At 46.4% G+C, this 12,950-nt stretch overlaps 1 protein-coding gene across 6 annotated transcripts in view; it reads left to right on the top strand.

The window, feature by feature from the left end:
- LOC119374595 (protein enabled) overlaps positions 1-12,950 on the top strand; it is a 121,272-nt gene that overhangs the window by 79,332 nt on the left and 28,990 nt on the right. For 4 of the 6 annotated variants that reach the window (XM_049420384.1, XM_049420381.1, XM_049420379.1 and 1 more), the window contains exons 2-3: positions 9,189-9,354; positions 10,518-10,689. In XM_049420384.1, the coding sequence (XP_049276341.1) occupies positions 9,189-9,354; positions 10,518-10,689 (338 nt within the window). Of the gene's footprint in view, positions 1-2,977; positions 3,007-7,596; positions 7,810-9,188; positions 9,355-10,517; positions 10,690-12,950 lie in introns of those variants that run through there. The other 2 variants (XM_049420383.1, XM_049420380.1) reach the window with 2 other exon arrangements.

Here is a 12,950-nt window from a genome sequence, read left to right on the forward strand (position 1 = left end):
CGCTGCATTGTATAGTCCAGTGCTTCGTACGAATCGGTGGCGTGCGTGCGCTTACCCATTGTTTATGATTTACGCATGCTGTCCGCAACGCCGTGTGAGTCACCCGTGTATACACGTACGTGCGTTACGCGTGTCTGTGTACTAAATACCGCCGGTGCGTACACGAACGGCTTGGAGCGCTCAGCGATCCGCGACGGCAAACCTACGCGAGCTCGAGTCCTGCTCTGGCGCTAATGAGAAGGCGAAAGGTATACATCGCGCTCAAAGAAAGCGAGCCGCCGCAGCGATCGACACGCCTTGGCGAGCGTGTCGCCCCTGCCTTTCCTAATGAACGCCATCGATTATTATACGCGCGTTCTTCACCCTCTCCCTCTCTCTCCTCTAGGCTTCCATGCACGTATGTACGCACACGTCTCGCCATGGCATGCAGCACGCCATGGACCGTCGTTTCTTGTGTCTCTTTTTGCTTTCTCCGCCTTCTTCTTGAAGGCAGCGCCAACGGCGACAAGGTTAAGGTCTGCGGGTTTCGCGGCCAGCTGTGTGCGTCGATGATAGTCCGGAAGCACGCGAGACCCTTTGCGCGGTTGGCCTGGGAAGTGGGTGAAGTTGTCATTTTTAGCGCGCTGCGAGGGAATTTCTGGGGAGCGGCGCGGAATCCCCGTTTCCTTTTTCTCCCGTTTCGGTACGTGGCGACGATACCAGGTGGCGCACTGCGGGCGATGTTTTGTTGTCACGAACCAGTGATCTGATAGACCTTTTTCAACGGGGACGGGGAGCACCTCCTTTCTGGGATGTGGCAGGGGAGTACAAACGCTTACGTCGCTGTCTCGGCAGTGCATTTTTGGGATGTCAAGCACGTTTACCACAACCCAGTGTGGATTATGGCGGCGCCCAGAGAGCCTTCGTTGAAAAGGTGTTTGAAGGGACTCTAAAGTCAATCAATAAATTAATTTATACTGGTAAATTATACTGCGAAAACTCTGATGTCGTCACTTTCACCACCATATGTTTATTAAATAAGTATATGAGAAAATTAATGTCAAAAGTTTCAATTTTAGATTTCGCGCCGAAATCACCGGTGGTGACGTAACGGATTTCAGTGTTTTTTCGTATTTAGCCTTATTGGCTCAACAAAATTTCCTGAAATTTGGTGTGTTAAGTGTATGTTCCTCTCAGAGGGCAATGCACTTCATTTTTACGAATTAGGAACTAGGTAGGACCTAGCAGACGCCGTCAAAATCTTTGACGTCACGACGTTTGGTGTGAGAACTTCAAGGCGGCGTCGCCACTTGCATTTTCTTGTTGCGCGTTTTCTCGCTTACCAAGGGTCTTCTCGCGGTAACCGCAGTAGTTTTTGGTATTCGGAAAGAATAATTTACTAATACCAGTATTTTTTTTCCCTTCAGTGTCCCTTTAAGGAGCTTCGTCAATATACGTAGAAGGAAGGCCAGAAACAAAACATTTTTTTTTTTTTGCATCAGATGCTTTCAAAACGTTGGTTGCGTAAGGAACTAGCTGTTCCGGCCTTCTATGGCACCTTGAGGTTTACACGAAATTAAGTAGGCCGTTCTATACGTTCTGCGTTCGGAGGCAAGCGTTTTGTTTACACGCCGTAGATTGCGCTTCCGCAGTGGCAAAGCGACCGAGCCTCGTAGCATTCCGCCATATTGTGAAACTCTTTAACGGTGCATTTGGAGCCAGTCCGAGGCACCGCAGCTCCCCCTGGGTCAATCAAAGCTGGAAAGATATGCCGAAGGTATGGTGCGAGGCCGTCGCTATAGCAACGTACTAATGTTGGCACCCAGGAGGAGGCACAATGGGAACATCCCCTCGCATGACTATCGTGCGCGATCAACTGATTTCACTTCATTTTGGGGGTTTTCGACTGCGCAAGCGCACATGACAGCGTGTAGCCGATAAGCGCGACATCCTGATAAGCTCCACGCTTAGTGCTGACATTGTACACGCGCTTTTGAGAAATAGGTGGCGAGGAGGATATATCGCCTGTAGGAAAGGGTAGTGAAGGCGAGAAAGAAACCAGCCCCTCCGTAAGTGCTCCTCCGGCAGTTTTATTTTCTTTTTTTTGTCGCACAGTGCCATGCGGGGTCTTTATGCGCAACAGTTCTCGGCGTCCCATTTCAAAAGCGTGAGCATAGGTCTAGTTCGTTATATGACGGTAAAGGAGGATTGCGTTGCGTTCTGAATTGCTACCCAAGATTCAACCTGAGCTACCCAACTGCAAAGCGAGAAAGGATGCGCGCGCAAGAACAGTATTCTCGCGCGCGCAGGCTTACTCAGTTTCTTTTTCTTGCTTTGCAAAGCGGTGAAACTGTCCAATGCATTGTTTTGGTCCTTTCTTACACACACGTGGGAGCCCGCATGCGTCTCTTTGTGAAGTTTTCTTGGAAAAGGCGAACACAATCCTTTTTTCTCTCTCTCTCTCTCTAATTTGCTTGAGAGCATCTGGTCGCCTGCTTCGTCTTACGTCATCGCCGTATTGGAAACAGAACAGCTATTATTCCTTCGAACGCTGGGACATTTGCTGAGTGACGTCATGAAGGCCTCATGACGGTCGCGCTGGGATTATCTGTTATCTGTGCACAATTCTCATATAAATTTGATGCGTCCGTTCGCAAGCTGTTTTCTCCTTCCGCTGACGTCACGGCGTCTTGCTGTGCAGGAGCTGTGTCGATTGGCCGCCCCCTTTGTTCTAATTGACTCCGCGGTGCGTACTGTTTGAAATTCAAATCCTTCCCCCCCCCCCCCTTTTTTTTTTTCTGTCATGAACCGTTAGATACCCGCGGTGCCCTCTCTGACGTCACGCGTTGCACGTGTGGTTTGTGCGCGCTTGTTTTGTGACGTCACCGTGCTGCGCGTGCGCCTTCGTGGTTCGTATCTCGTGAAATGTTTGCATCCTGCTGCTGCCGGGACTGCGCGGTATCCAGCGACGTCATTTTGAGCGTGTTGCTGCTATAGGCGGTCGGCCGGCCGGATGACGTCTCGACGGTATGATATGTCTTGCGTTGCATGTTCAAGCGCTCCCCGTGTTCTCCTTCTGCCATTCGCGTCTATAGGTGTATCGTCTTTCTCAAAACAACTCGCTCGCTCACGCTGTGGCGACGGGGTTCCGGTAGGCAGATCATCTGGAGCTCGCCCCAGAATTCAATCTCACTTGCTTAACTTGTAGATCAACTTTGTACAACCTATATGTCTCAGAAGTGAGGGTAGACCGATTTGTTGCACTCGCGCCTACGCATCTTCTTCTATATTTTATCTTGTCCTCGTAATCTTTTGCGTGTTTTCTTGAGAGTTCGCTCGCTAGCGCTTATTGTTCGCCAATTCGCCGTACAATAAGTCGTCCCGTCTGAAGGAGCGCTTTGGCATTAGTTTTTAAACTCACTGACTGCGTAGGACAGGGTATACGTTGGAGATCATTGCTAGGGTCCATGTTCTATGCAATCGACTTAAAATGTGCCGCCGCTGATGGCGACGATGATGATGACCGCTGTACGAATGACTTTGCAACGTGCAAAGAAGCGCCATTAGCCTCAATTCTTCAAGAATTGAACAAGAATTGAAAACAAGAATTGTGCCATATTCTCTTATTTTTCCATTGACGTCATTCGTGACTCGCGGGATCGAATCCCGGCCGCGGCGGCCGCATTTTCGGTGGAGGCGAAAATGTTCGAGGCCCGTGTGCCTAGATTTAGGTGCACGTTAAAAGAACCCCAGGTGGTCGAAATTTCCGGAGCCCTGCACTACGGCGTCTCTCATAATCATATCGTAGGATGTTAAACCCCAGATATTATTATTATTATTGTTGTTGTTATTATTATTTATTATTATTGCTTGACAGCCTTTTGAAAGTTACGTAAGAGCGGTTTGCTTGCGCTTACATAAAACGTATAGATAAATCTAACCTTTGGTTTCATTTTTTGCGAGCAATTAATACGGCGTTCCTATATGTAGATTCATCAAAGGAAATATAGGCTGCCGCCGTATATGGTAGCACGGCGTTACCACCTCGGTGGATGTGCGGTATGGCCTTCAGTCGGGCAGACTGTAGCTCGTGATCAGTACATTATGTGGTAATCATGTCATAGCATGCGTTCTCACCTTGCCCTAGTCGCATGCGCAGTAGGACAAATTTTACATACGTAATCTGTGCGTGGATAATTGGGGCGATCTGCTTCCGCAGTCAAATACGGACAAGTACAGGCGGACGCATACAGCAAGGGGCATTTCTGTGATGTTGTGCGGGATAAGTACGGAAGTTACGAAAGAAGGGGAATTTTTTTTCGAGGGTCTCAATTCTTTTTTAGACGCATCCAAACGAATTCAACAGACATTTAGGCCAAAAAAAGCATAGGGAACACTATTCGTTGACTTTAACTGTGTAGTGTAGTAATTGTGGCGTAAATTGAAGTTAATTAATGCGAACGAAAATTTACCCTTTCTGTCGGTGGGATCCGAACCCACAACCTTCAAATTGGGGGGGGGAGGGGGGGGGGGGGTTCGCATCCCACCGGCGGAAAGGGGGGCTTTCCGTCCACTTCATTTCAATTTACGTTATAATTGCTACATCCTTGGCCTAAATGTTGAATTCATTTGGTTGCCTAATTACTGAATTTGTCATTCAAGATTTTTTTTCTTCTAGGAATCCTCTTTCTAAGTACCTCGTTTTTAATGCTTAGAAGTTATCATACCGATACCTAACAAGGGCGTACTGATATGTCATACCTAGTCAGTACCAAAGTTCTAGAAACGTTGGTCGGTACACAGGAATTATGGTGGCTAGAGGGGGAAGTGTGACGGGCGAGAGCGGAGGGCTGTACGAATTCCCAATGAAAGATGGCGGTCACACCAGGTGGCGCTACCTGCGCCGTAGGTGCTTGCGGCGGCATTTGACTGCTTTGCGTATGGCTGCTAGACGTTAGTTTCACTTGTTTCTAATAATCGCTTATACCCCGCGCCCGTGCTGTTAAAGGCGCTACGTGTTTGTTTCGCTAAGAAGCATGTGTTGCAAGTTCTTAGCGGTGTTAAGCAAGAGGGAAAAAAAGAAAACCAAGAATGCTTTTAAATCAGACGGAACTGGCGTGCCTCCAGGTTTTCATATTTAAATGTTTCTTAATATCGGTTTGCTTTGACATGTTTAATCTGCAACAGTGTGCAAAAACTGGGCTAGTTGGTTGATTTTCATGGTGAAAGCAGCGCAACAAGATGGCAACACGAGAAGAACGACACAGGACAGGCGCTGAACTGTTCAGCGCTGGTCCTGTGTCGTTCTTATTATCGTGTTCCTTTTGCGCTTCTTTTACCATATTTATAGTCTGCTTCAGTTGAACTAAACCACTTGCTCGGCTGCATAGCTCAGCTGACTTTAAAGTGTTTTTTCCCCTTGGTGAAGTGTAAACTGTTCGTTTTTTTTTTTCCGCACCCACTTCCCCCCCTTCATTTCCTCTGTATTGTATGGGGTTCTCTTGAGCGCGAAATGTTCAAAGCGTTTACACTTTCCGGCTTCTTTTCCTTGAAAAAATTGAAGTGGAGATCGGAATGCTGCAGCTGGAGGCTCTTTGAGACTGAACATATTATTTTATTATTTTAGCGATATATCTATGCAAGGATCAATGATTTCTGTTAACTTACGCCTTTAGATGCGTACTAAATACACGCAAGGGAAATGGTAAAACGTGTTTATTTATCACACATTTGTCATCCCATAATTATGTCAGACATTTGTTATCACATACTTCCCTATCATGTTAAGAGGTCAAATTACTTGACCCTCCTCAACTTCAAGTTTTTGGCGCTCCCTTTGGACACTCCTGTCTGCTTTTCTTTTTTTTTTGGTAAAGTACTTCGGTGCGTCCGGAAACACCGTAGGCACAGCGTCTTCTGACAAACGCGGGGTATCTCAACAACCTCACCGTTTATAATGTGTTGGTATGTGCTTTCGATGACACTCACGTCGAAGTGCCGATCGCAAACAACGCTGTCCCTCGTCAGCTCTTTGTCAGTCCGCTGAATATTTCGACCTCATTGCTCTCGCCTCGAGAGATCCTTCGGGGCTTTAAAGACCGAAAGCTTCTCTGAGCATGATCTATACCCGCCTTTACAGCCAGGGACGAAGCATGTAGTACTTGGCGATTTGACGGCATGGTTCGCAGAACACATGGGTACAGCGGCGGGTAAAAAAACGACGACAGCGAAGGCGAGGCATCTGAACATGGTGACGGCGCAGCACAGAGAGAACGAACGAGCCCAGACGATCCAAAGGAAGCGCGGCGAGCGCGAGCACCTACTACTACACCAGCGCCCCTTGCGGCGGCCAGAACTTTCATTGCGTTCCGCGCATCCCTCTCCCACGGCGGGGATACAGCGCCCGTCACACTTCCCCCTCTAGCCACCATACAGGAATACAGCCCCACGAGGTGTCGCCACACGCAGCAGCGCTGCTGCCCCCTAGATAGGCTTAGCTTCACTTCCCCGCGGATGGATTGTTAAAGTGCCAGACGCTATATGGTGGCTATGCATACAGACGCGCTGTTCTTCAGCTCGCGTCTGAGCACTTGCGGACCGCGAGCTGCACCTGCGCCCAACGCTCCATTTCGTTCACAATCGAAAGGGGGCCGTCCAATCGGGCGCACGAACCATCGTCGTCGTCAGCATCTGCGCCCGTTTTCGTCTGCTATCGAGAACAAAGCAGACGACGGTGCCAAAGGCGCGATGGCCTTCTTTGAACGCACTGCATTTGCTTCGCTGCATTTTGTTCGTTTGCTACATTTGTTAGGTTTACTAGTACACACTGCGCAGTATAGAAGTTGTTATCGAAGCTGTGCTTCGCCCTTGAGAAAGTTTTCGCGCCTACAAACAACCAAGGCGGCCCCTTCTATTAGAACCTACGACTGAAGTTGTTCGTTTGCACGCATCGTCGAAACGCTCGTCGCATTTTCATTTTGATTTCTTTTCTCCTCTACATTGCTTTGCACTGACATCATCACCTTCTCTAGGACCCCACGACACCGTTCCTGTAGTGTTTGGATGTATCTCAAGCAAATCGTACGAGCAGGCTGCAGGGCCCGATGAAAAACACATGCCGCTTTGCCAGCGGCGTCGTTTTATATATTTACGCGTGTATGCCAGTCGCGCATTACTCTGTTTCGCTTAGTTGCGCTGCACCCCCCCCCTCCTCTTGCCGACGTAGCTCCGTGAAGCGCGCTGACTCGGCAAGATTGTTGTGCCTTGCTTCTACGTAGCGAGCGCGCGCGCGCTCGGCACAACACCGCCTCCGCGGTCCGTTGTCGCTGGAGCCGCCGAACCGAGGAGCCGATCTCGCCTCCATCCATCCGTCCTTTGCCCTTGACTCAAGGCCTCGGCCCTGGTCTTCCGTGACGGAGCGGCGAGCGTCTACGGTGCCGCTTCCTAATTGGTTAATTAGCACGTCTGAGAAGAAAGAGGGGGAGGGGATGGGGTTTGCCCTCGGTGTCGTCGTCGTGGTTGGGAGTTGACAAGTGTCACATTCGACTCGAAGGATCCGCGTGTGCCGTGTTTCGGCTTTGTTGGCTACAGTTGCCAATGCCTTCTCGCAGTGGCCTATCCTGTGCTTGTGGTGTTGTGAGGGTCGTGGTGCACTAGTTGTCCAAAGCGGAGGATATACACTTTTCTGGCTGTCGTCCACTTCGTGTGAGGTGCTTTGTCTCGACGGACCTGTTCACTGTCGGCTGGACTAAAAAGGATGACCTCTCGTGTGCGGGAGATGCGGAAGAATTTTCAGGGCTCCAAGAATGATGTCATTGTCGTTGAGCCCTGGTGAGGTTTGGAGTAATACGAAGTCTCTGAAGTTTTTCTGTATTGGCATAAGAACAAGCTTTGTTTCGTTTCTGTGTGATGCTGTACATGCAATTAACGCGAAGAAGACCAGCGAAAGTGGCATTGTTATGGTTGTTTATAGATCACGAAATGCTTGATTTTTCTAGAGAGCCAAAATTGATTTCTGCATGTTCTACTCTGCCATTGTCCTTGCACTGCGACATTAGCAGACCATTTCCCTTGCATTCACGACCATTCGGAGTCATTTCCAATGTTTGACATGTTGGGACCTGTGAGCCCCCAGAATAGATTTTCATCTGTTTTGTGCTTGCACTAGCTGTTAATGAAATGTCTGCCATCTGTGCTGTAAAGAATACAGAGAGTAACACAAATGGAAGTTAAGCTTGCACAAAATTTTGGACTCTTACTGGAGCCGAAAGTAACTCGCCAATAAGTCAAGACATGAATGGCTTTATCAGTGCTATAGCTGTGCACTCGCAGCACAATGTGTTTACACATGTGCCAGCGAGTGTGTCACAAAATGAGCTCCCACATTTATCTGGCAGAGATTGAGCATGACAAATACCATTGTCTGCGAAAGTTATCAGCTTAACATTCATTCCTGAGGCTGTGATTTTTCGATATCAGTACCGTGTGTCACATCGAATATTACTATTGCGTATAGGTGTAGTGCTATGGAATTTGCACTAACTTTACATTTTGCAAAATCATCAATATCGTCGTTCAGTAAGGCATTCACTTACTTTGCCTGAGTGCATTAGAACCCGTGTGACAGGATTGTATAGCTGGTCACGTGAGGCATCAGTAGCGCGTGGTGATGTGCATACTTAGTGTTTACATGAACTCCACTTATAATCATCCGAATGTGGTCCTGTAAGAATCTTTACAAAGTACCTCTGTTGCCATACCTTCCTTAGTGTCTGATGACTACATTAGGTACCGCAAAGTTTCATTTCTACAGTGAGTGGACTCTTCCTCTGCTGTAAATGACTGGCAAACAATTCACACGTATCTGCTACTGCTCTCTGACAAGTTTCATGTCTGTGTCTCATTGCCACATTTCACGATTATTTCAATGTTCCTCATGTTATCGCACATTGCTTATAGTACTTTTTTGCTGTAATCCTTTAGCTGCCATCATCATCAATTGTTGAAAAAAGCAGCAACATACTGCTTAGAGAGTTCACGAGGGAGCTTTTTCGTTAAACCGTGCCAAACATTCGTGTCGATATGTCAAGTTCTAAACCTACATCTGGTCATAACTGGTGGTGGGATGACACTCGGTGTCTAATCTGAAATGCGAACACTAGTAAGACAAGTTTAACCGTGCTTTTGTGTCTTTTTCTTTGTGCGTGCAGTGAGCAGTCTGTGGCGTCGGCCCGGGCGGCTGTGCTGGTGTACGATGACCACAACAAGAAGTGGGTGCCCAGTGGCTCATCGAGCGGCCTCTCCAAGGTGCACATCTACCAACACACGGTCAACGGCACCTTCCGCATCGTGGGCCGGAAGCTGCACGACCATGAGGTGAGGGAGACAGACTCAACTTCTGCCGCCAGTCACAAAGACATTGTAGACAATGCATTATCATTGCTGGGCAACAATTTTGCATTGTTATCATTGAAATACAGGGATAATTGCAGTTATAACTATTGCACAGAATTAAGTTTGTAAACATTCCAATATCATTCTTTTGTTTTTACATTATTGATGGACTCGCTTGCACATTGATGCACACTGTATTGAACTGTTTTTCGATTGTTTCGCTAGCCCACTGCTTGTCCTATTTGATGACTCGGGATTTTGGCCTTGTCGGAAAAAACACATTGCCTGTTTCCTTTTGCTCCATCCTGTTGGCATGATACATCTTGTATATAGATACATATCTGAGTAAATTAGCAAAAATTCTTGAACTGTAAGAGTGAACAACCGCAAAATAATACACGAAACAAATTCATGTGCAGGCTTGCAAATAACTTTTATTCCACACAGTTAACACATAAGTACATCTTGGAAATACACCACGGCGCGTGCTCGACACCCAGTCCAACAGCGCTCTTCAATAAACCTCGTCTCACTGTTATGTAGCTAAACTGAAATATAGCTGACATAGTTATGGCCCTTCTTTTTCTACGTTGTCACATTGTCGTGATAGGTGAAGTACACAGAACTCAAGCTGAAAAAGATCGAACTGTTTATTGGGCGAACTTATGCCCAGCAAAAGGAAGTAACGCCTGAAGCACAACGGTAGCAACGATCACAATCGACGGTTGTCAAAAAAGTGACCAGTGGCCAAGCTGCATCTTCACTTATACATGTCGCATCGACCATTCCAGTGTTATTTTGATGGCCACGTAAGTCCCAGAATAAACTCTATTTCGCATTTGCACGTAACCTTGTCAGAAGAGTCTAAAATAATCGGGGAAGTTAGCAAACATTCCGGCGTGGCCTGTGAAGAGACCAGTGGTTACACTTGTAACAGGCCAGTTACTTGGAATACAAAAAGAAGCCGTGTGGCAGTATGGTACGTCAACTGACCCGGTAACAACTTTTTTAATCTACACCTGAATGAATGAGTCTTAACTAACATTTTTAACAATTACTGACTAGCTGATAACTTGCGGTTGCTGGTCGTTCTTGTTGTGCTGATGCCTTTTTGAGCACACTCTGTGTGTAATGGACATTTGCAGGTGGTGATAAACTGTGCCATCCTCAAGGGCCTCAAGTACAGCCAGGCGACGGGCACGTTCCACCAGTGGCGCGACAACCGCACAGTCTACGGCCTCAACTTCAGCAGTAAAGATGACGCCGACAACTTTGCCGTTGCCATGCTGCGGGCCATCGACATGCTCAACCAAAACAGTGAGTCCGTCATCGAGGAAGTTTATCCCATCACACTTGAAAACGTCCTTAGTGGTGAAAGACAGCTTGCATTTGCTTTTCACCTCTCTGTCCTAGACAGTAAATTCTAGGGGTGTGCGAATATTCGAAATTTCGAATATTTTTCGAATAGTGTTTGCTATTCGATTCGATTCGCACTGGAATTTTACTATTCGAACTATTCGAACTTCCCAAAAACAAATACAGTCAATGTCTGATTCAAAGTGAGCCCTTCAGGTTTTCAATATGCTTCACCACATTACACTCTTGTATTACGGCAAAACTGCCTTTCAACCTCCGTTACGGTCAAACTTTGCCAAAAGACAACGTCCAATTAAAAGTGGTCCCTAGATTTTCAATATGCTTCACCTCATCACAACCCGATATTGCGGCAAAGCTGTCCTTCAAGCTCTGCTACGGTCGCAAATGTATTCACTCAATAAAACGCTAGTTCCAACATGGAGATGAAAGATGTGGCAGAGGTGGGGGCTCAATTAATGCTGTTTAGGACCTAAAATTTGAGCAGGAAGTCCGAAAAATCAGAAGGCGAAGCTTTTTAGCATCCAAAATTTCAGATGTTCTTTTATATCGACGTCTACGAGGCAGATTTGGAACTCCGGACTTGAAGGGGGCACGCCCTTGTCCGCCACATCAGTTGGGCTTCCACAGAAGTTGAAAGAGGAGAGGCTGAGGAAATGGGCATCTTTGCCTATCGCGTGTAAAGTGTTGTCGGCAACACTTTGGTTGCACCAAGTCATGTACAAAAATACAATTCGGCCTCTACATTGCCTCATTCTTGATAAGACAACTATGAAACACCACCCCGCCAGTGCTTCATCAACCTAGCGAAAAGAACACTTTCATGTTGCTATCTCATAAGAATATGCTTAGGAATCCTCTCTTTTTTTTTCTGCAATTTTGCTTCGAAGTATTCGAAAAATATTCTAGAAATATTCTAGAAATATTCGAAAAATATTCGATTCGATTTGAACTCGCACTTCAATATTCTAATTCGCTTCGCACCCAAAATTTTGCTATTCACACAGCTCTAGTAAATTCGTAAACAGTTTTTTAATGTAGGAGCACTTATTTTTTATTTATTTTTTGAGACAGTAATAAAATGCAGCAGGTTCAAGAAAAAATCAAATTCATGTAATTTAATTGTGTGTATTGGTTAACACTTTGTATTCTACAAGTATCTGAAAACATGTTTCTGACTTTTGTTTCACTTAAGCATGCATGTCTGGTTTGGTTATATTGAATGTTTTCTTCTGATGTCGCAGGTATTGCTGCTGAAATTACATTATCTATAAGGTCTGTGGCATATTGATAACAATTCTTGGCAGCATTGGTGAATAAAGGATTGTTAATCAATATCAAGATTTCTAAAGGGATACGTTATCAAGGCCTTACTACAAAACTTTGTCATGCGGCGCGTTCTCATGAGTGAAAGGGTAAAATGGCTACTTGCAGTCGCACAGTTTCTGTACATCTTTCCATATTGGTGTTCTGTTTGTACATGGTAGTATATCTGTTGAGATACAGATGAGCTATCATACCTGTTTTCACGTCACAGCTTGTAAATCTGCATTGCGCGATACGTTGCTCAGCTTTTGCCAGCTCAGAGAAAGTGTATGGTCTCAAGAAATAATTATAATGAAGTAATCGTAACGACCATTATAATGCAGAGAGTTTGAAGAGGGCAACTACAAGCAGGATCAGGCGGAGGGACAAAAACTCTTTAGCTTCTTGTGCGTGCATACCAGTGTTGCGGAGTTGCCACTCCAGAATTGGAATGACTCTGGAATCATTCCACATTGTCGCGACCCTGGAATGGAATGGGGACGACGCTTGAAGGAATGGAATGGGAACGGAATTAAGTACATTTTGCACGGAATGGAATGGGAATGGAATTACGTCTTTTTCCGAAAATAGAGCATGTTTTCGTCTACGCGCTGTTTTTCAGACTTCAAACATTAGTTAGTCAGAGCCTCGTGTTTAACAATAAAGCAGTATTTTCCCAGCGCAATTCTCCCTGTGCGTTGGTTCACATTGATACCCCACACGAAAGAGGTGAATACCCCATGCACAGCCGGATCTTTATCTCACGAGCAGTCTAGTACCTGACACACGTAAATAGCCTATGCGACAAGGAAGACATTGCATACCTGCACGCAGGCGAACACAGAAAGTTATCCTCACCCCATCCATGCTTGCGAGGCGTGATTGACAAGCGTGAGTGC

Source organism: Rhipicephalus sanguineus, chromosome 11 (assembly GCF_013339695.2).
Source record: "Rhipicephalus sanguineus isolate Rsan-2018 chromosome 11, BIME_Rsan_1.4, whole genome shotgun sequence".
In the NCBI taxonomy this organism is placed as follows: Eukaryota; Metazoa; Arthropoda; class Arachnida; order Ixodida; family Ixodidae; genus Rhipicephalus; species Rhipicephalus sanguineus.